The sequence below is a fragment of the Myotis brandtii genome, unplaced genomic scaffold (genome assembly GCF_000412655.1).
Source record: "Myotis brandtii unplaced genomic scaffold, ASM41265v1 scaffold436, whole genome shotgun sequence".
Taxonomy (NCBI): Eukaryota; Metazoa; Chordata; class Mammalia; order Chiroptera; family Vespertilionidae; genus Myotis; species Myotis brandtii.
Genome location: NW_005366679.1, coordinates 3,221,188 through 3,244,952, shown reverse-complemented (window position 1 = coordinate 3,244,952; position 23,765 = coordinate 3,221,188). Strand labels below are relative to the sequence as shown.

General features: G+C 42.0%; 1 protein-coding gene across 2 annotated transcripts in view; it reads right to left on the bottom strand.

Moving 5' to 3' along the window:
- Positions 1-23,765, bottom strand: part of KCNAB1 (potassium channel, voltage gated subfamily A regulatory beta subunit 1) — a 323,567-nt gene that overhangs the window by 80,625 nt on the left and 219,177 nt on the right. For both annotated transcript variants that reach the window (XM_014546234.1, XM_005874427.2), the window contains exon 2: positions 14,789-14,832. In XM_014546234.1, coding sequence (XP_014401720.1) covers positions 14,789-14,832 — 44 coding nt within the window. The remainder of the gene's footprint in view (positions 1-14,788; positions 14,833-23,765) is intronic.

Below are 23,765 nucleotides of genomic sequence, written 5' to 3'. Positions count from 1 at the left end.
CCCTGCTCGCTTCAGTGCATGGCTGCCAGCTGCCATCTTGGCTGACAGTTAATTTGCATAAGGATATGCTGATTAGCCAATGGGAAGGGTAGTGGTCGTACGCTAATTACCATGTTTCTCTTTTATTAGTGTAGATAGTATTAAATATCACTAATAACTCAAAATAAGAATACAAAATAATTCACATACTTGTTGACTAAGAAGTTTTTTGAAATGTAGAGAAATTAAAACTGAGAAACTATGTAAGGGATAATTTAAAGATTTTAAAAGTTCCCAAATTAACCCAGTTCCTATGTTCCCCTGTAGATTTATAAATTTAGTTGTAAAAATTAGCTTATTTTATCTGTGCCTGATGAGTACAAACTATTAATTATTTTAGCTTTTTAAATCTACAACATCCTGTTCCTAATAGAAAATTTATAGTTGTAGCAAACAGATGAAACAGATGGGTTATTTTTGCATCTCCCATAGAACTATGCATGGGATTTTTTAAAACAACTGATTCTTTCTCTATTTCTAACTAACAGACAGAGACCCTCCCTTTTCAATAATTACATGTAGGAATGTGTCATGTTAATGAAGAAAACGGAGCAATACTAAACCATAAAACCATGTTGGTATATCTTTAATCTAAGGAGATCCCATTTAATTAAAACTCTACATAGAGCCATTCTCCTTTGAAATGATACTTTACACTATACTGAAAAACTAATTATAGCATGGGAGAAGCCCGGAACAGCTCCTGGCAGCCTAATCTGGACACTGCTGTTCCCAGCCAGGCTTTGGCATCGAGGGGATGGCAATATAACCACAGAGTCCTATGTTTGGAATGAAATTTCCAAACATAATGTATGGAAAGATATCCAGAAATTTAGATAACCAGGGGCATCAAAGAATATAAAAATTATATTTCTATGTCAACAATATCTTGGATTATTCTCAAACACAGAAGATAGGCCTTCCTAAGACATTTTTAAAGCTACTAAAATCTTGGGATAATCTCTGTATTCCCAGAGACTAAATAAAACTAGGCACAGAGGAGGGGCTTGTTAAGTGTTTTACGAATGAATAAATTTAAGAACCGCAGAGAGGGAATTATTTGCATAGAAGAAATGTTCAATAAACTCTTTTATTACCTGCTGATCTTTTCATTAATTTATTGCTTGGGAAAGAATTGATCTGAATGAATCCATCTGTGGCCTTTGTCTGAGTTAATGGTCTGGGTATCCACCAGCTACCATACCAGTGTACGCAGAGGATGGCTGGGAGGCTGGCCTGGATCCAGGGAGTCATTATGGTAGAATAACACTTGCATATGCCATCTTAAAGCAGTAAGTTAAGCAGGAATAGTGTCTTGTTACTCCTTCTGCTAACACCAGGGACCCTGGTTTCAGGAAACAGTTCCCAGAAGGAACTTCGGGGAAGAAGGATACTTGCCTGGTGACTCACCATCTTTGATCATTTTATGATTAGTCAAGAACTTCAGGGACCACTCACTACAAAGGATTAGAACTTTCTGGTAACTAAGACAGGGCATGCCTCCAAAAGATCTGTATAGCACACCTCATGGTTCCTGAAGGTTGGGTGGAGATGTCAGCCTATTCTCCACAAGGATGGGGAACATGGCTGTCTTGTTCAATACTGTCACTCCAACACCCAGAACAGAGCTCAGTTTTGTGGGTCAACCATCTCTCAGGTCCTAGGCAACACATTCTGAAATTTTTTCTCCTATTTTTCAACACCCTGAATGGTAGGTATTTTCATTTTCTTTTTTTTGAGTATGTCCCTGGATAAATAGATTCATCTTTGAGACTTTGCTAACCTCAAAAATGGATAATGACACCTGCTCTAGTGTTGTTGTGAGAACAGAATGAGGCAATGATGATGCCAGCCAACCCTTTTTTGAGAACTTACATTATGCCAGGCATGGTGCTACACACTTTACAGGCATTATCTCATTTGAAACTCATGACCACTCTGTGATTTGAGTTTATTTGCTAGGGAATGACTGAACAGGGATCTGAGCCCACGCAGTCTCACTCCACAACCATGCTCTTAATGATTTTAATAGCATATGTCAAATGTCCAGTACAGTACTAAGCATATAACAGGTACTCACTAGATAATACTTTCCTTCTTATCTTCCAAAGATATAATATTTGAGGCAGCAGAAATTCTATAGGAACACAAATAACTTTTCCAGCAACCACAGGGAAAGCCACAATCAATATGAGAATGCATGAATTCTAACAGTATACCCATCTTAACAAAGCACAGGACAATTTATTATTTTTTAAATATATATATTTTTATTGATTTCAGAGAGGAAGGGAGAGAGAGAGAAAGATAGAAACATCAATGATGAGAGAGAATCATTGATTGACTGCCTACTGCATGTCCCCTACTGGGAACCAAGCCCGCAACCCAGGCATGTGCCCTTGACTGGAATTGAACCTGGGACCCTTCAGTCCGCAGGCCAATGCTCTATCCACTGAGCCAAACCAGCTAGGGCGAGAATTTATTATTTATTATGGATTTTTCTGAAGTGATATATGGATAGTAATGAATAGACTAAAACATTAACATTAAAAATGTTGCAAGATTCTGAATTTTAATTGGAGACCAATTAAAGACCAAGCTACATAAAAAACAAAGACCCCTCCTGGTACTTGCTTCTTTCACCAGTCACCAAAGATGGCATTTCCCTGGACACTGTCTGTGTCTTCTGCATGCTGTGTGGGAAACAAAATCCCTCAGGTGCACAAAGCTTCCATGGTGGACTCAGCCAACTGATGAGCAAGTAACAGAGGTGGAGAGCTCCTTGTCTAGGCCAGTCATCCTCAACTCTGGCACAGTTGGTATGATCACTTAGGAGCTGATGCCCTGTCCCATACGGGATCCTGGTATGAGGAAGGGCCCCGGCACAGGTATTATTTGAAAGCTCCCCATGTGATGGTATTGGCAACCAGAGTTGGAAACTGGTTTAGGCAGTGGTTAAAACATTGTTGGAATGGATTCAATCCCCCCTACAAGCTCCCAGAATGATGGAAAGCTCAGAGTGGGAGGAAGAAACACAGTAAATACAGGGCCAAACATGGAAAAGCAATTCAGCAAAGAAGACTGAACATGGCTTTGACTCCAAACTGGACATTGTGATGTCTTGTAGGGTCTTTACCCCGGCCAAATAAAGGGTTACAGACTATTCTCTCAAAATTCTCTCTTTGGTGCTTTGCCCTTCATTTTATTATTACTATTAAACTTCCGCAAAAATCCCAGTGGCAGTAAATGACTGTAGCAAAAATAGCTTAGTTGACATAATTAAAAAAAGGGTAGAATAAAGAAGAGCATCAGCAGTCTCATTTTCTGGGACAAGATTATAAAGGCCACCAATCCTGATAGAATAGGGTACAAATGAGACACATCAGACTTACGGGGTTAGGACAGGATTTCTCCCACTGGTACCGTATAGAATGATTAATTCAATATAGAGACTTAAAAGCTTAACCAAAGTCTAGTTGGAGATGGGCTACTAGGTCATTATATCATTCCTACATAATTTATTAACTTGGGGCAACTCTTGATTTTCCACTAACAGGTTTTCATGTCTATAGGATTCAAAAATAGAAATGCAAATTTTATTCTAAAGACAAACATATGTGCATTTTTTATTTACTGTGTCACTGTTCCCTCTCCTAGCAGAGGTAATTGAGAATTTGCTATCTCCCTCATATAATTCTGGTGGGTTGATTGGAGGAGTGACACAGCAGCCACCAATTCATCTGAATAAAATGCCAACTCTTCTTAAAGTTACACTGATGAAAAAATTACATATATTTAGCACACCCTGGATGGTGCAAACTCCCAAGTATAAACCTCAATTTAAAACATGTTTGCAAGACAGGCGATGGCAGATGGGACAGTGAAAAATGTTGATGGGGTGGAGCTAGAAGACCACAAGTGTGTTGAACTTGCACACAAGAAAACTTGGATGGAAGTGTGCCTCATTCATATTCCAATATACACTGAGTGGCCAGATTATTATGACCACCTGACGTTTGTAGGCAAATTAGCTATAATTTCAGGCTGAAGTTGCTAGAGGGTCAGATCATTACAAACATCTGAATAGCACAACATACCTAAGTATCGTTGCTGATCAAGCTCATCCTATCATGTTGATGGCGTATCCCAATGGAGATGGCTTCTTCCAACAAGACAATGAGCTATGCCACGGTTCTCATATTGTGCAGGAGTGCTTTCAGGAACATGAGGGAGACTTTACTTTGCTTAGGTGGCCCCCACAATCACCAGATCTCAATCCAATTGAGCATTTGTGGGACGAAGTTAAAAGAGCCATCAGGCAGCTGGTTCCACAACCATCAAGTCTCACAGAACTGGACATTGCTATTCATCAGGCATGGTGTCAGATGCCTCGCATCACCTTTCAACATCTGGTGGAGTCAAATGCCAAGAATAATTGCTGCAGTATTGAAGGCAAAAGGTGGTCCAATGAAGTATTGATGAGGTGGTCATAATAATCTGGCCACTCAGTGTATGTATTAAAGATCTGGTCATCAGCCCTGGCCAGTGTGGCTCAGTTGGTTGGGTGTCATCCTGTGTACCAAAAGGTTGCTGGTTTGATTCGAGATCAGGGCACATGCCCCAGTTGCAGGCTCAATCCCCAGTAGGGGGCGTGTGGGAGACTGCTTTCACATTGATGTTTCTCTCTCTTTCTCTTTCCGTCTCTCTCTCTCTCCCCCTTCCTCTCTCTCTAAAAATCAATTTTAAAAAATCTTTAAAAAATGATCTGGTCATTAGCTCTCAAGGGCTGTAATCTCTCACTCTGACTTATCTTGTGCAGTTACCTTCCTCACACACTCTTGTATTCTAACTCTTTACCTTCTTCCAGTTCATCTAGTCTCTGTCTTCAATTCCTTCCTTAACCAGAAAGGTTAGGATGGCTGGATAATATGGTTCACCATTTAGAAGATTCTCTTGCCCTATTCTCAACTCCATTGCTTCACTTTTCCTTCATTGAAACTGCCTGGCAAAAATTCACACCCGGATGAATTTGCCTCTCTGTGCTCATCACCTATAACCAAAATGCTGAGCTGTCCTGGAGGAAATCACAGGCTGCTGAGCCCCATGCATTGTACTTTCTTGGTTTACACTAACTGTGCATAGAGCCCACTAGGCTTCTGTTTCTCATCATTTTGTCCACTGTTTGGATTTCAAACCTGTCCTATTTTTCTCAACCTCAGATCCCACTTCCTCTTCATCGTCAGCAGATAATCATGCTTCCTGCTTCACAGAGCAATTCAGAAAAGAACATAAAAGCAAGCAAACTGTAACCCCCTCCACCTCCTGCTACCAAATCTACCAGCCTCCCCATAGCAGATAAGATTGATGCCCTGCCCACTCCCCATGAGTGTCCAGCTGCCTGAGAACTCCCACTGGTGTGCAAACACTCCTCTTTCCTAACCTTTCGGTGGGTGTGCACTGGCTCCAGAGTTAAGGAAACACAAACTTAAACAACACCCATCTTTTCTTCCTCTTTTTCTGTCACCGTAGGAGAAGGTACCTTCTATCCAAGACTCATTTCTCCACTGATTATCTGGGTCCCATTTCCTGCTCCTTCTCAGACCTCACTCCATGGATTAGCCCCTCTCATTACTGTATCTTTTCTTTGTCTGGTTCTACTTTGTTTATTTACTATTAATTTCACACCCCCACTTCAATTTCTTTTTGTTCATACTTGTCTGATTTGTATTGGCCCATTTCTTTATGTTCCATTTATCTTTGTCCCTTTCCTTAAAGAGCATACCTAGCAACTAGTACTTCCTTTTTACCCAATTCTAAAACTTTGTAATTTACTACGATGATAGCTATGTTAGATCTTTTTTTTCTGAACTTTTATTTCATTCTTTTAGAACATTTTCTTTACCTGTCTTTAATTTGGTCAAGCTGCATCTAGCTCGCAGTCCCCTGATGGATTCTGTACAGGCTCTTGCTATATGTTCACAGTATGATGAACTGGTCTCACAATTAGTGGGCAACTGATTGTCACATTTAATCTTTTGCAAAAGTGACAATATTTGAGTCATATGTAGCCTGTCTCTTTGCCTCTATCCCCAGTCTTCTCCAACTTGTTGTATGCGCCGGTGACCACTGTGACCAAAATGAACTTCCTGGCCAAGTGACTCCTAGAGTTAAATATTTCGTACTCCCAAGCACAAAACCAATAAATTCTAAGCTTCATGGCCTGGCCTCAATGCTCTTCATAATCTTTCTAAACCCTCTTTAATCATTTTATTTCCCAGGCAGTTCCTTCTCCAGGCCATGCTAGTCTAGACTTCATGCTTCCCTTCCTAAAATGTATGTATCAATTCATTTAGAAAATATTTATTGAGCCCCCATCATTCCCCCAGAGCCATGCCAGATGGTGCGGTCAAAATGGCAGATGATGATAATGGAGCTCCCAGTCTATCAGGGAAGATGGGTAAATGTTCAAACAATTATAGTACATGGCCCCAAGGGCTACATACTAGTAAGAGATGACAGATGGGAACTAATAGAAAGCCTCTAGCTGGACTTGGATGGTCAGAAAAGCAACAATCAAGCCTGGATCTGAGTGAGGAGAGAGTAGGAAAATTCAACAAAAAGAACTGCCTGTGTCTTTCTTTCTCTCATCAGCCTGGCAGATTCCTATGCATCCTTCAAAATCCTGTGATCTCCAGAAGCTCCCACCCTGCTCCCCAGAAAAGGTGGCCACTTCATGATCTGTGTTATTTCTGTCTTTTACCTCTGCCTCTCTGTCTCTCTACCTCTATCATGGTCTTGCTAAACTGATTTTTTTGCTTGTTTACTCTTTGAAGTAGCTCCTTCTGACCCTTTTAGTAATCAGCTCAGATGTTTTTTCATTCAGGAAGCCTTCCATGGCCTCCCCCACTCAAACCTAGGCAGCCTTTGTATGTGTTCCCATAGCATCTCATATTTCTCTCAGAGCACTGGTCACATTGTGATTCATTCATTCAGTCAGTCATTCATTTCATAAATGGGCATGGGCATAGGCATGTGTGCCGAGCTAATAACCCAGCAGGAAATAAGTCTGATTAAAGAGTTATCCCCAGCAAACATAAGTGCAGGGTGTCCTCTGGGGACACTTAGCCCAAGGATCTAATCCAGCCTGGGAAGAGGAGGCTGAGGAAGGGAAGAGCCGCAGATGATGACAGTGACTATGGGGACTTGGAAGCTGGAGGTGATGGGCGGCAGGAACCAGGTAGCTGGTGGAGGAGCCAGGGGTTGGGGCTCTGCTGTCTCTACCACTGACTGCGACATTTCTCCTCTTCCTGCCTCTGTTTTTCTCGTCTGTAAAGGGGGTGGTGACTGCGAGGACTAATTTTCACTCTCATAACTGTGAGACCATGTTTCTAAATTGTTATCAGTTCTGGCAAGTTGCCCACCTCTGGGTCTACGGAGGACCTTGTCGCCCCCGTATTCGATGAAACGTTTTTGCAACCGTTTGTTTCATTTTTGAATCCCAGGTTAGCATTAGAGGGCTATTCGTCCCTTTACCACTACACCGAGGGCCAGGAAGGGTGTGTGTATGTGCACACACATTGGGGTTGTTGTAGCTTCCTCTGCTTTTTCCTCTCAAGTTCTTCCCCAAGCCCCGACTCTGACCACGAACCTCAGGCTGCCGTGACCTCAACCCCCTGTATCTAATACACTCCACGAGGGACAGCAAAGGCTGCCAGGTTGTCAGCAATTCTTAAGAAGGATTTTATCCGTGAAGGTATACAAAAATGAAGAAGCCACATTTTGAAACTATTTTGTAAAAACACACATGCCGATTCATTTTTAATGTGTATGCACCATGGCATTTACTCAAGGTAGACGTTCCAGGAAAAGTGACAAGCCTAAAACTCTCCCGTTACATGTTTAATATTCATGCACCATTTAAATTCTGTGGGTATTTTGGTCTTCAGATAGTTCACTCTGTGCTATGCAGAAAAATCGGTAAATTCTCTGAGGGAAGAAATTGCACTTTTTAAATTGTTTCTCAAGAGTCTCAAAGGCACTTTATAAATACTATTGTTGTTAGAATGATAGGTGAGGTGCCCAGTTTGCATTGGCCTTAGTAATAAGAATGACAATCATGAAGAGTGTCACAAAAAGAATACCATCCATGTTAAATATTTAAAGTCACGTTCTCCTGTTGTCAAAATATTTAGTGAAGTGACAGCATCTCTGAAACAGAAGGAGATGAGCCACGAGTACATTCTGCACATTAGAAAGAAGCCACCAGCTTATTTTCATGGTTCCCTGCTTTTGCTCTAGAAGGTTCCCTTGGTTAGGGAAGGGAATAAGGCAGGATGAGCCCAGGTGGCAGGTGCTGAATGGAAGGGGATTGAGCTGGATCTGCCTGCCCCAGGAACCTTCCCTGGACTTCAGCTCCAGGGAGCTCCCAGCCAACCCTGGGCAGATTTTCCTCATGGAGGCTGCAGCTCAGGTGGAAATGACTCGGGCCAGATCCAGGGTCTGGGACTGAGGACAACAGCTACTGAGTGGACAGAAATCATAGCTGCTGGCACCTAGCTCACTAGATACCAGCTCACACCTGTCTCCATCCGCTTCCATCTGGTAAGGGCAATGGGTTCCAACCCTGCTGCTGCCTCAGAATCATCAGTGCAGCCATTTAAAAACACTTGCCCCCCCTCGGCTGGGTGGAGACTAGTTATTTGCATGTTTAAAAGTACCACAGGTAATGCCAATATGCAGCCGGAATGGAGAAGAAACATCTCTTGAGAGGTTCAGTGTGGGTTCTCCAAGGTGTTACATATCCATGGAGTCAGTTGGCACTACCTAGGAATCACAGCCTGGAGGTTTGTGTAAAACAGGGCCCCAAAGGCATGGAGTGTTCCTTCTCTTCTTCATTGCTTAGATCCAGACCCAACCCGGTCTTGTATGACTGCATAAAGTGTCCTTCCTGACCAGTGAACAGCACAGAATTCCTTTTGGGATGATGGTATTCTACCTGAGGTTCAATATACGCTCAAATGAGTACATGACCACATATCCCCTTATCTGAGCTCTCCCTATATTCCTATATACTACAGCACTCCTAGAAGTACCTGTCAGCTTGGCACATATGCCTGTGTGATGTTTTTAAAAACTAGCAAAATGATTTTATTAGTTAGGGTTCTCCATAGAAACTTATAATTTTTATATAATTCCTTATTGATATATTCAGACATTTCTATATAATTATAATATATAATCCTATCTAATAAAAGAGTAACATGCAAATTAACCATCATTCTGTGACAAAGATGGTGGTGCCCATAGCAGCCGGGGCAGGACACTGGCGGCGTCACCCCGGCAATGTGAGCCCAGCAGGCATTGCATGGCAACCCAGAGCAGGCAAGCACCCAGCAGGGCCTGCTGGCGGGTTGCCGGGGGACCCCCGAGCAGGCAAGCATGGTCCGCAGGCAGTGCCCAGTAGGGCCTGCTGGCAGGTCACCAGGCATGGCGGGTCACCATGGCGATCTGTGAGCAGGCAAGCGTGGTCTGCAGGCAGCGCCCAGCAGGGCCTGTTTGCCCGTCGCTAGGTGTGGAGCAGGCAGGCCCCGCAGAGAGCAGAGAACCACGGGGAGCAGGCCTAAGCTGTCAGTAGGACATCCCCTGAGGGCTCCCGGATTGGAGAGGGTGCAGGTCGGGCTGAGGGACCCCCACTTCCTCCCCCCACCCCCATGCATGAACTTCGTGCACCGGGCCTCTAGTATATTATAAAACATACAAATGTATTTATATAAATATATATGATATTTAAATATGCATGTACATATACAAAGAGATTTATTATAAGAAATTGGCTAAGATGGTTATGAAGGTTGAGAAGTCCCAAAATCTGCCATCTGTAAGCTGTAGTAGATTCAGTCCATGCAGAGCTGATGGTATAAATTCTAGTCCAAGAGCAAGTAGGCCCAAGGCCTGATAAAAGAAGACATTTCAGTTCAATTCCAAAAGCCAGACAAGTCTGACATTACAGCTCAAAGCAGTCATGCAGGAGGAGTCCCCTCTTTTTGGAGGGAGGGTCCCCCTTTTTGTACTAGGCATTCGTGCCTTCCACTGGTTGAATGAGGACCACCCACCCACATTGGGGCGGGCTACTTTACTCAATCCACTCACCCAAATATTAATCTCATCCCAAAACACCCTCAGGACACACCTAGAATAACATTTGACCAAATATCCAGGCACACCATGGCCCAGACAAGTTGATACATAAAATTAATCACCACATGACCTTTTTCTTGTGAGCATTTTATCTGGAGGGAAGCACACACATCTAAGAGTGAGTGGTGCAGGGTAAATTCAGCCCCTTTCAAGCACCTATAGGAGTAGCTGCCCACAGTGGTGTGTCACCTCCCATGGCATGAATCAGATGGGCCTCCTTCTCTTCATGCGAGACTATGTGGAGCAACTCAGAATGTAGGTAGATGCATCTTTGTAATGACAAGAGTGAGAGCCCTGCTGAGAAGGCTCTGAGCTGACCCAGCCTGGACTCCATGGAATGATAGTCCCTTGGTCTATGACCCGCTTTGGGGGTAATTCTCATTGCTGGGCTGATCCCTATCTCCTCTCCCCACTTCCCTTCACGTGGCCTTCTCTGTTTCTGCACTGAAGTGCTGCTGAAGAAAACCAAAGAACTGGGTTGGCTGGACCTCAGCAGTTCACGATTTCTGACCTCTGCTGGATCTTCACTATTACCCAGTGCACTTTTTGTCATTCTGTAGCAACTGATCCATCTATGCAGATATTCATTCAATAAATATTTTTGAGCACCTACTACTTTCCAGGTACTGTGATCTGCTAAAGGTACAATAGGAGTGTAGAAAATGCAGAGGCTGTCTCTGCTCTCAGGGAGCAGGCTGTGTGGCAAACTCCACAGGCAGGTGTCCTAAACCTGAGCAAATATCTCAACCCTCTGAATATGCAGGTGGCCTTAAGGACATCCTTGGGTTCATCACTGTTAGAAGTTCCTAAGTCTTTATTCCCAGCTCTCTCTGGGTATCCGGGGCAGGTCATAGGCTCTCTGGTCACCACTCCCCAACAATGCTCCCACTTCACTGAATCCTCCCTCCTCTTACTGCCCCCTCCTGGCCTTCCACCTGAGGTTTCAGCTCATCCACCACATGCCCAATCCAGGAACCCAAGCATCCCTCCCTGCTCAGCAAGACTTCTCATTCTGCATCCTGGGGTCACCAGGTTCTGTTTATTCTTCCTCCTGAATAATCAACTCCTTCTGGTCCACCTTTAATAACTTTGCCTCATCGTCTGCCTTGTCTCCATTCTCAACCCTTCCCCGTCTAATGTAGCCTTTATATCGCTGCCAGAAAACAATTCTGATACATTTGATCACGTCCTACTCCTGATCCAAGTTTTGGAGTGGTTTTTCACAGGCGAGAGCAGAGTTTTAAACTTTTGTTTGGCACAAAGATGCTTCCCCACCCCCCTTCAAAATTGTGTGATTACTTGGAACTATGATGCTTAATTTTCAAAGCCTCGGTTCAAAATGGAAAGTGAAGCACTAAAAAGAAATGAGCTATTAAGCCATGAAAAGATATGGAGGAAACTTAAATGCATATTACTAAGTGAAAGAAGCCAATATGTAAAGGCCACATACTGTACGATTCCAACTATCAGACATTCTGCAAAATGCGAAACTATGAAATCAGTAAATGGATCAATGGTTGCCGGAGGTTAGGAGGAAGGGAGAGATGAATAGGCAGAGTACAGTGGATTTTTAGGGCAGGGAATATTTTGTATGATAATAAAATGATGGACATATGCACTATACATTTACCAAACCCATAGTACAACACCAAGAGTTATACATATAACTAATGTAAACTACAATCTTTAGGTGCTAATGATGTGTCAATGTAAAATGGTAACCAATGTACCAACCACTCTGGTGTGGGATGTTGATAGTGGGGGAAGCTATGTGTATGTGGGAGAAGAGGAACTTTCTGTACTTTTTGTTCAGTTTTGCTCTAAAAATGGTAATTTATTACTTATTACATTAAAAATTTACATTTAAAAAAAGTTTACATTTTTAAAAAAGAGCCACTTTGATGGAGGTGTGGCAATGGAAGGAGGAGAGCGGAGAGAAGTGGAGCCTTGTCTGTCTCTCTTCCTCCAAGCGACCCTGAGACCTTGGGGCCCTAGGACTTGGAGGAACTTGGAAGACAAGAGCTGAATGCGTTAGCAAGGCAAACAAGGGCTCTCTCCATCAGGCCCAGCTTCTCTTCCAGTCTCATTTAAGTTTACATTTTTAAAAAAGAGCCACTTTGATGGAGGCTGTGGCGATGGAAGGAGGAGGGTGGAGAGAGGTGGAGCCTTGTCTGTCTCTGTTCCTCCAAGACCTTGGGGCACTAGGACTTGGAGGAACTTGAAAGACAAGAGCTGAATGACTTAGCAAGGCAAACAAGGACTCTCTCCATCAGGCCCAGCTTCCCTTCCAGGCCTTAAGGTTCCTGAGCACCGTGCACTCATAATATTCTAGTGTTTCCCCAGGTACCTCCTGCTCTGGTACTTGCTTGCATTGCTCCATCTATCTTGAATTATTCGCCCTCTTTTTCCACCTCCTTCTCAGCTTGATAACTCCCTTCAAGTCTCAGCTCTGTAGCACCTTCCCTGAGCAGCTGTCCTAAATTCCCTGTGCTCGATTCATCCCAGACTCTCCACTATGGCACTGTCAGATGCACTGTCTGTGTTTGCATGCCTGATCCTACTACACTGGGAACAATCTGAAGCAGGGGCCTTGCTGCTTTCATCTTGGTATCCCTCCTAACCAGCACAATGCCTGGTTTCCTACATGTTTTCTCAGAATGAATGAATGAATGAATGAATGAATGAGTACATAATTCTATTCTTCCTCTCTAAGAAGATGATCCCACCTCCCACTAGACTGGGGTGATTTTCAGTCACTCTTTGGTGGATTTACTCCTTCCCATCAGTGTATTTATAAACCAGGCCAGCCACAGCAACCTACAGGTGGGTTTGGCCATTTAATTATTTTTACCCGTTTCTCTTACTGGCAGAGTTTGTTCCTTCAGATGTATTTTCAGTTCATCCTCAAGTTACTTTACCTGCCTGCTCTCATTTGCACATGCTCCTGGTTCATTGAAAGAAAGCTTGTCAGAGCTAGAAGTTCCCTTCCTGTCCTCTGGTAGAGAAGAAAGTCAGAATTGTTAGCTTAAACTGTGGCCTTTAGAGTATTCCAATATAATTGTGTGATTACTTGGAACTATGATGCTTAATTTCCAAAGCCTCAGCTGAACATGGGCTGTGATTCTGCTGACATCCCAAGTCCACAGCAGTAAGCCCGGCTTCCCCTGGATTGGACAGCTGGGGTCTGCAGAGCCTGACTAATTATCTAAGGCAGGTGCATTTTTCCTTTCTCTGAATTTTTTTTGTCTCCTCTGGCTTACAGAGGTAGCTCAGAGCAGTTCTTAAAGAATGCTTATTCAAGCTGTCAAGCTTTGTTAACCTGTTCTGAATGAAGCCAGTCAGCCCCTGAATTTCCTCCTGTTTTTCACGCAGTGTCTTATCACAAGTGTTCAGACTCTCAGAGAAGCTCGAAGCTCAAGTCAGGACTTCTGCTCCTGAATCATCTGTTCCAAAGCTCACCGCCCCCCACACACACATGGGGTTTTAAAACACTGCTCTCCGTCCTCCAGACATTCATTTACATGTAGCACTTCATGGACACCTGCAATTTTTTAGTCTTAAGGGCCTTTGGTGGAATTTTCTATGTACTTTTGACTAAATTATTTTCTGCCCTAGAAACGGACTCTATGAGATAATTGGTCAATGATCTTTTACTATAGTTCTTAATTTGTATTTTCTTAAATTATCATATTTCATAATTTGTATTTATAGGGAGTTTCTTTCAATAATGGATAGTGAATAATTATTTACCATTAAGCACATTCTCATAAAACTAAGGTTAGATTATCTCTGATAGCGAGTCTCCTTTCAAATAGAAGTGAAAGGTAACAAGATCTGAGCTATAAATTAAGCAAATGTCAAGTTCCCTTAGACTTATAGTGAACAAAGTCCACCCTTAGGTTCCAAATCAGATCATCAGAAAGAACCAGAAAAACTTAGGCCTCAATCACCTTAATATCTTTGAAATACAGTGAAAGGAGGCAGAATTAGTTGCCACTATCTTTTATTTATTCACTATCATCCCCTCCCTGGTCTCCACACTTCCATTCAATAGGAATCAAGAAATCTTCCTCTGAGCTTTCACATGTATATCACCTTGACCTCACAGTATTTAAGATAGATTATAAAAGTATCTAAAATCTAAAATACATAACAATACAGAAAAATCCATGCAGAAATTAGGCAAAGAGAAAATAAGGATAGAAAAAGTTCAGATAAGCTGCAGGTAAGTTGAGCACATAAACACTACGAGGTCCTTCCCATTTGCTAATTGGAAGTAACACTTGAGTCTTCTTCTAGGTGAGCATTAGTATCAGATTTCTTTCTGTTGGACTGGCCCCCCATAAGGCATCATGGACACCATGGCTTCTTGGGTCTGAGAGACAGAGGGCTGTGTTGGGCAGGAAAGGATCAGAAGGAGGAATGGGACAAGGCTGGTCACACAGTCCCTTCTCACCTTAGATGGGGTCCTGACTTGTACTCCAATCACTTTCTAGTATCTACCCCAATCTTCCACTCCCAGCCCACCCTACATGATACCGTGAGTACTTACCAAGACCCAAGCAAGAAACTCTGAGTCCTGATTTTCCAAGATTCCTGGAACAAAAACAAAGCAACATGTGGTCATTGTTTCCTCAGGGGCACTGTGTACATTTAACCATGAAGATTCTATCTCACTTTGATGACAAGGTGCTTGACTAGAGTTGTGGTAGAGGCAGAGCCCCAGGCACAGGCTGTGGCCTTGGGGAGACCAGACCCTCTTGTTCATCTCCATTTGGGCACTAGGGGCTCAGAAGGTGCCCAGGCTCAGCACAAGAACAAATGTCCCCAGCAAACACAGCTTTTCAGCCCCGAATGATAGTTTTTATTAATTTGCTTACAAATTGTCTTTCTCTCTCATTCTATAATCTGAGTTCCTTGAGGACAAGATCTATATCTTATTCATTAACCAACCAGCCATTCATTATTTATTCATTATTCATCAGTAGAGCCTGATGCCAGTGGACCCTTAACATATATTTGTTGGCTGAGTCACTGACAACCTAATCTCTAAAGCAGAGTATTATCACTAGTGGATGGAGATTATTAAAAGAACAAATACAAAATCCTTCAGGCTGCTTAAACTAAATTATATTATTTTTTTATAAAGTGCTACATAAAATTGGTACAAGTAGGCAAGACAGTGCTTTTTTAAATTGTTATTTTTCCCCATCATTAACACCTTTGCTTTTCAACCCTGAAAATGTACCATGGAAAGGAAATATATTTCCACTCTCTAAGCAGGGACTCTAGTCTTTATTGGAAGGCGTGTCCAGGGAGTCCCAGACCGAACCCATCATCTAACTGTTGTCAGAGCAGAAACCAAATTCTCAGAGAGAGGATGCCTCATAGAATTTTGTAGGGGTCCAATGTGAGGAGGTGAGGTTTAAATAATTGAAACTTGGCAGAAAATTGCATTCCTTTTTGTTGTTTAAATTTCATTTTCCAATTACAGTTTATATTCAGTATTATTTTGTTATCAGTTTCAGGTATACAACATAGTGTTTAGACAATCATATAATTTACAAAGTGATGCCCCTGATATTCAAGTACCCACATCCCTTATATTCTGATCAGATGCCCTTATGAGAACACGTTCCCTCCCCACCTCAAACAAAACAGCACCCACAAACTTATCCAACGACAGCACTGCTCAGCTCCTCCAGGTCCTCCCTGGATCAGAGTTAGTACTTTGTGCTCTCGTTTTTGCATCACTTTCTTTCCTCTACTTGTTATTATTGTTTATAAAATCACCTAAGTAACACATTTAATTTGATAGTAGAGTCCAAAGTGCATTGTATTGCAGAGTTGAAAGACCCTGGTTTCTATTCCATTTCCCCATGTAGCTACGTAATCTTGGAAAAGTCACTTCCTTCCTACGGGGTTTAAGTTCTTCATTAGCAGAATGGGATATTAAGACTGTGTCATTCATCCAGCATCACTGTTATGGGCCTGTGACATGACAACGTCTGCTAAAGTGTTGTATAGTAAACAACAGCAAGCCACAATTAGTTTTGGTGCTTTCTGCCTCTGCTCACCCTTCACAGACATAGTGCTGAATTTTCCAGTACGAACTGGATATGTCCATCTGGAAGGAAATTCTTGCATAAAGGGGGGTGTGAAAAATATTTTGAATTACTGTACTAAGAGAAAAATAATCAGACCTCTCCATGAAAATAATTTGTATAAGAAATTGTTATTTTATCTATTTTATTTATTTTTAAATTACACTTGTACATCAAAAAATATTATTCTTTTAGTAGTTTCTCAGAAAACTACAGGCTGTGCAACCAGAAGATCTTTCTTTTAGTCTAAAAGTCTACTGATTTTAAGAATGGGAATTAAGAGCAAAAGCTATATAGTGGGGAGAATAAAAAAAGACAACAACAAAAGCATATACATAAATGTGGTTAAGAGTCTTCCAGGCAGACTTATTTAACACTGATGAGTCAGCAAAGATTTATGGAGAGGTGGGCACATTCCAGGTAATGTCCAGGTCATAGGGATACAGGGAGAAAGCAGGCCCAGGGTCTTTGGGGGTACATGGGAAGGAGACTACTATCTCAGGCTTGTATTTGCATACCTATGTGCATGTAATGTGGCGGGGAGGGAATCTAGGTAAGGATTTTTATTTTGTTTTAAGATCATTCAATGATTCGGAGAACAACAGGAAGGAGGGACGTGGTACAGAAAATTATGCAGAGCACGACATTTTTATCATAAACTCAAATAGGGCAAGGTTATGTCACTGGGCACCGAAGGTGGGGAGACCTGCCCTATGACAGTGACTTAGGGAGATAATGATCACTCTGCTATGGGTTTGGAGGACCAAATAGAGAAAGTTGAGAATCGTCAGCAAAAACAAACTGCAAAGTAGCAAGTGCTAACCGTGGCCCATTTTTGCCACGGCTGCTTAAACTCCCAGGCCAGCTTTTCTGGAATGAAAGTCTTAGCAGATTTTGCACCGTAAGAAAAGTTCAGGTGTGGTGGTGATAGGTTCTGCACTGAGCCACGATGTTTTTATTTTCTTTAACTCTTTTAAAAAATATCTTCACCCTCTAGAGCAGCAGTTCTCAAGCTGTGGGTCGCGACCCCTTTCGCGATCCCTTTCACAGGGATCGCCTAAGACTATCCTGCATATCAGATATTTACATTATGATTCATAACAGTAGCAACATTATAGTTATGAAGTAGCAACGAAAATAATTTTATGGTTGAGTCACAACATGAGGAACTGTATTTAAAGGGCCAGAAGGTTGAGAACCACTGCTCTAGAGGGAATGGTTACCATGTTCAGGTGGTTGTTTTTAAAATGAAAGGCATTTTCTGTGTACAAGCCATACCTCTTAGTCCACTGCCCCGAGTTTGTCCAGGGCTGCGTATTTTTGTGAGACTCTTATCTCATAAAGCACTCTCAACACATGACGATGCCTCTCACTCTGCAGATGGACAGGGTAGGAGGAATTAGCTCCCTCCAATTCATGGCATGGAATTCCAACACAATTTCCACAATTCCAAATGGCGCATCTGCATCCTCCTGCCTGGGTTTAGGTCTGTGCAGTACTAACTGGAGATGTGGCAATTGTCCAGCTGTGCTGATCTACTTAAGCTCTGCTGGACAATAGGACGCACATACTGGATGCATTTGAGCTAATGAGTACAACGTATATCACCCCAAAGCTTGTTTATGTGGCCAAGTTTGTGTGGCCATAATGGCCAAGTTTACACATCATGCTGGGCTATAACAGATGCCCGGGAGCCTTCATTATCTCACCCATATGGAATTTTTGTGAACACTTGATGATCTTGGTGTGACACTGCACAATGAATAGCTTTATAAGTTTTCATTTTATTTCTTAATTCCTCAGCATTTGCACAATTAAGTCTGCATAAAAATGCACATCAAATTTCCAACTAGATTGAATTCCTTTCTCATTTGATTCAAAATACTAGTTTCAGTGCATGGGGTTAACTATTTTATCTATGTCAGATAGACCAGAAGGAAGCCTCAGCGTGTTCATTTTTAGTATCTGTTCCTGTTTAACTCAAAATAAAAGCTCCTCTTTCCCAGGTGAACCTGAGCTGCTCTGCTGCTAATATTAGAAATGGATGACATCAGTGTGGGGGCATGGGACACTGAGCTTTGTGAGTCAAATTTTGGAAATCCTCAGTCTTAAATCAAAACTTCAGGGAAGAGTTACCCGGAGAAGGAATATCGCTTCTGAGAACTCAGCGGTGGTATTTCTCCTTTCTTTCTCAAGCCAGGACTATCACTTAGTCAGTGAATACTTGGCTGAATTTATTTTAGGACAATGGCAGAGGCATTAACTATAATTCCTGGTGTTGTTTTGTGGAGCATCCATCAGGCTTTCTTTGATTTTAAGGCAATAATGGAGCATTGAGAACTGAAATAAAGCATCACTTAGGCACAGCATCGCAAGACATTCGTATGCTTGCCATTCCTTTACAAATCACAGATTCTAACAGCAGAAGATTAGCAGCCCAAATGTGTTGTTTTAAATTGATTGCTTCTAAATACTTGCATTTTAGACATTATTCAGAGTTGTAAGTGGCTCGAGAAAGAAGTGTAGCTAGGTAAAATAGGCACCTTGCATTTTATTTAAGGTTGACACAACAGGGACAACTAAAAGCCCATGTAAGGGGTTCCGGTGGCCATGCCAGGCTGGCAGAAATAAGTTTCGATTTGACCTGCTTTCATGTGCTCAGATCATTACATCATCTGCTGTTTCACTCTATTTAAACACCTTTCTATCCCTCTCACTCACACTCTGCTGTCATGGGGTGCCTCATCTGGAAGTTACTAGTCAAATCTGAGGTATAGAAAATTTTTAAAAAACAAGAAATGTACATTTAACCTTTCCTTAAAAATCCAGAGCACAAGGAATATTCATTTGTTAGTTAGCTGCTTTTGATGGTTGCCTAAGAACATACATTTTGATCGCCATGAAGGTGATTTCAAACTGTAATATGCTTTCTTATGAAGGCACCATTTATCACCGTTGATAAGTGAATAATGACTCATTTGGAAACCAAAAAGCCAAGCATTTTGATGACAGGCACTGACAAATAGCACAATGGAACTTTATTTCTTTCTTAACTTCTATTGAAGTAGCAACATTATTCTTTTAGATTCTTTGAGTTATAGGTTTAAGTCATGTGTCAGTTGTGAATTCCAAGAAATGATGTAAATTCTTATTTTTTTGAACATATAAAATCACCTGTTGATCTGTATCATTCTAGAAAAGTCTGGAGAAGTATGGCAAAAAAGAGACTTCCACTTAATTAATTAGTTCAGTGGAGATGTACCAAGTTTCAACCATACACAAAGCCTTGTATTAGGGTATTGGAGTGGGCTAAGGAGCAGATAATTGCTGCTCTCATGGAGCTTACACCAAAGAAAGGGAAATGACATGACGTTACATAGTGAGTTTGTTATTTGATTATAATCCTAATTAAAAGGACAGTGAGCCCTAAGTGTAAAATTGGGATGTCGGGGAAGCTGACATTGGCTGGATGATTATAAAAAGCTTCTCTAGCAGCATGTAATCTGAGAACCAATGAAGGAGTAAGAGGTTACTTAATGAAAGGAGTAGGGATCAGCATGATGAGCTGAGCAAACAGCATGTGCAAAGTCTCAGAGTTTGGAAGAAGCATGAGTAATTGAAAAAGTGAAAGAGTATAGGGCAGTGGAAGAGTAGAGTGCAGAGTGATTCCATATGAATCTGGGGGAGTGACAGGACGGGCATCAAACAGGGCCTTACTGATTAGTTTATGCTACCAATTTTGGTCTTACTATGAAGAAGTAATGGAAAACTACTGGGGGAAAAACACACAGCAAAAATAGGTTAAAGGGATGCAAGAAGAGGAGGTAGGAGGTTGCTTTGGAAATCCTGATGAGAAATAATGATACTCTAAAATCGGATTTTAGTGGACATAGGAGAATGGGGTACATTCCAGATATTCTGACCCATTAAAATCTATAAGACTTTGTGTTTGTTTGAAAATGAGGCTGAAAGAGAAGATGGAGTAATGGGTCATTCTCAGATTTTTGAGTTGGGCAGCTGGGTGAAGAGCGGTACATTTCACTAGATTAGGGTTCATTTGAGAAACAGAGGTTTTTGACTCATCTTGGGGCATGTGGGCCAACATGCATTAATATTCTAGCTAGTTGCCTGGAACTCAGAGTGGGGAGAGGCATTTTCTAGGTATCTAGGCTAACAGGTGCCATGGGCTTGGGTCAACTGCCAAAGGAGACCATGTTCAGTTGGAGAAGAAGGTCACGAACCTAGCCTTGAGGAGCTCCAACATCTTAGGTGGCAGCAGGCAGCTGCAAAGGAAGGAGTGGTAGAGATGCAGAAGGACACCAGGAAAGTGTCAGTGTAGAAGCCAAGGTGGAGATGGTTTCAACAGGGTGGAGAGGTCCAGTACTGGGAGGGCAGAGAAGTGCCCTTACTGTTCAGCAGCATGGGACTGCTGTCGACTTCTGTAGCAGTCACTTCAGTGGTGCTGTGGATGGGAGTGCAGCTGGGTTGACTGAGGAGAGCGGAGGTACAGAAACGATGCTTGTGTGTGACCTTGCACAGGTTACTTAGCCTTTGTAAGCCTCTTTACTCATTCATAAATGGAAATATTAATAGCCCACATTTATTTTTGAGATTGAGAAAATATAAATGCAGCACCAGTCCCAGCACATTTCAGTGTTCAATAAGTGCTCCTTGCTTTTGCCCTTTCTTATTTCCTATGAAAAGTAGTATCTCAAACATTGAATTCAGGTACTGAAGCTGGTAGGAGGCCCACAACCCCGATCTCATGATCCTTTTACTTTGTGGATTCGTGCTTAGACATCGCAACAGTCCTAAATCTATGAAATGCGCACTGTGAGTCATTTTGCTGGAATCATTAGAAAAGTGGGAACTAGGAGATAAAGATAGATAAGGGAAGCAAAGGAGAAGATGGCAATTTTTTGGCAAAGTTTGGAGAAGTCATGTGGGTTTGAGGATTTAGAATAGTTCTTTCGGAGTCACCAGGAAGGGGAAATGGAGATGGGACATGATGCTGTGTGGGAGGGGTTATCCAAACTTGTGAGTTCTGCATGGGTGGGGTGGGGACTGAGAAGTACTCGTCCAGGTCTAGTTATTGATTCTGCTTTTTCTACCTCAATTATCCAAAGCATCATAATAGCTGGAAATCAATAACTCAGTCTTAAATCAGAAGAATCTAGAACCTTTAACTCCAGGGTATATAATTTTGGGAGACGGGGGCAGGTCATGAACTTGGGATAGAAAAAAATACATTTTTATTTTTCACCAACTTAACTAAAATTTAGCATTTCTTCAAGTATGACCATAGGCAAGAAGTATTTACATTACCCATGATTTTGCTACCAATCAATTACAGGTAGTTTTCTGTCCCAGTTGCTTCAGAGATCAGAAAGTTATTAGCACTCACCATTCAGCCTCATTACCATTTGGAAACCATGGTATTCTACTTGCTCCGAGAGCTTATTATTTAATATATTGACAACAAGTGCATGTCGTATGGGGTTGCAAATTTGGATTATAAATACTTTGAACTGTATTTCAATTGAATTGACTCCTGTGTATTTTGTTGTGTATTTAAAAGCTCTTTTTCTGAATAGTCTATAGGCTTCAATGAATTGCTAGAGGGGTCTGTGCATGAAGAATCTTGGACGCAGATGAGAGATAAAGGTTGTTTTAAAAATGCCTCTTGGGGCATCCATCTGCCACAATACAACATGAGTTTACAAGGATATTTTTCAAATGGGAGGGGAGAAAATCCTAAAACATATTTAAAAGCAATATTAAATATGCAATCCCCCACTCCTACTATTTAAAATGTGTATAATGTAAACTATAGTGTTGGCGCTTACTATCCTGACTTATTTGTTTAATTTTAGTAAATTAAAAAATATTTCTTAAGCCCTGCTGGATTTAATTCCAAACTCAGGCCCAGTGCTTGTGTTATCTCTGCTTGTATACAAGCCCTTGACTCTAAGTTCACCCATTACAGGGCCTCATCCACCCACCTGCAGGGGGAGCTGCCTGCTTACCCTCTGGGGCAGAGGTGAGAGCACAGGATTTGCCCACCCCAAGGCTCTGGGGTCTTAGCAAAAAGTGGCTTGCCTCATGCACAATATTTTATAACATTTCACTTTAATGTAATTCATTTATTCAACCATTTCATATTCCATGGAATATATTTGTGTTTGTTTGAATAGAAAATAATGTTTCCTTCTTAAATCTTCAAGCAAGTTTGTTATCTTAGAGAAGTGCCATTTGGCTCCATGGCTTAACTGGGTGCCCCTGGGCACCCTCTGCTGCCCCCATTTGAGAGGCCTGCCTGTCAATGATTGCCTGTCATTTACACCTTAGCGGGAAAGCGTTTCAGACCTTTTTTCTTACATCAGTTTGGAGGGATTTGAAGGTATAATCAAGAGAGAAAGCACTGAAACACTGATAGAAATGGAAGGGGGAATAAAGGAGGGGTAGAGGAAGCAAGTCCCCAAAGGGAGGAATACACTTTGCCCCCTTCCTAATTGTGCCCAGGGTCACCCCTCTCTTCACAACAGAATGATCACCTTCCTACATAAATATCATACGCACACCTGCTGAAGCAAAGGTCGAGCCTTCCCTGGCATCCACACTGTAATGAGAGCTATGATTAGTTTCCACTGTAATGAGATGTGCAGTTTTCAAAGGCAAACGAAACAAACAAAAAAGCATCGGAAGGAGGAGTTCATGCTCCACATCTTTTCAATTTCACTTACTGTGGGGGCGTTTCTTTCTCCTTAGAAAGCAAAGTCAGCAGCGCAATGCAGACTGAGGCATGAGTCTGAGTGAAAGGCAGGTTGATGTTTAAATATCCACTTAATCAAAAGCAAATGCTTTCAGCCATAATACATTAGCTTGCCTTCCACTTTCCTTGATAGAGGAACAGAAAATTCATGCCTATTTTCTCTGTGTGTCCATAGCCTTTAGATCTGCTGTCAGAGTGCCATACATCATGGGGCATGTTATTCACATTGTGTATGAGGTTTTCTCCTTTCAGACTGAGATCTGTGAGGGCAGGCACTGAGACATCTGCTTAGCACAGTGAGAGGTGCATAGTGGATGTTCAATGATGCTCACAGTGGATGCTCTAATGCTATCATCTTGCTGTGGTTAAAGACCACATTGCTCCTCACTTGTTCCCCTCTGTTGGCTCTGAAGGCTCTATGGTTTGTTGGAAATCACGGGCCAGCACAGTGCAGTGCTGAAGTACAAATAGTGCAGAAGTGCCTCAACCCTTCACTATCAGTGAAACCTGGGGAAAGTTACTGAACCTCTCTGTGCCCCATCTGTTACTAGGGTAATAATAGAAACTACCTCAGAGGGTGATTGTGAGGAAAAATGCATGTAAGATAGTACTTGGCACATGGTAAATACTCTCTAAGTGCAAGCTGTTAACAG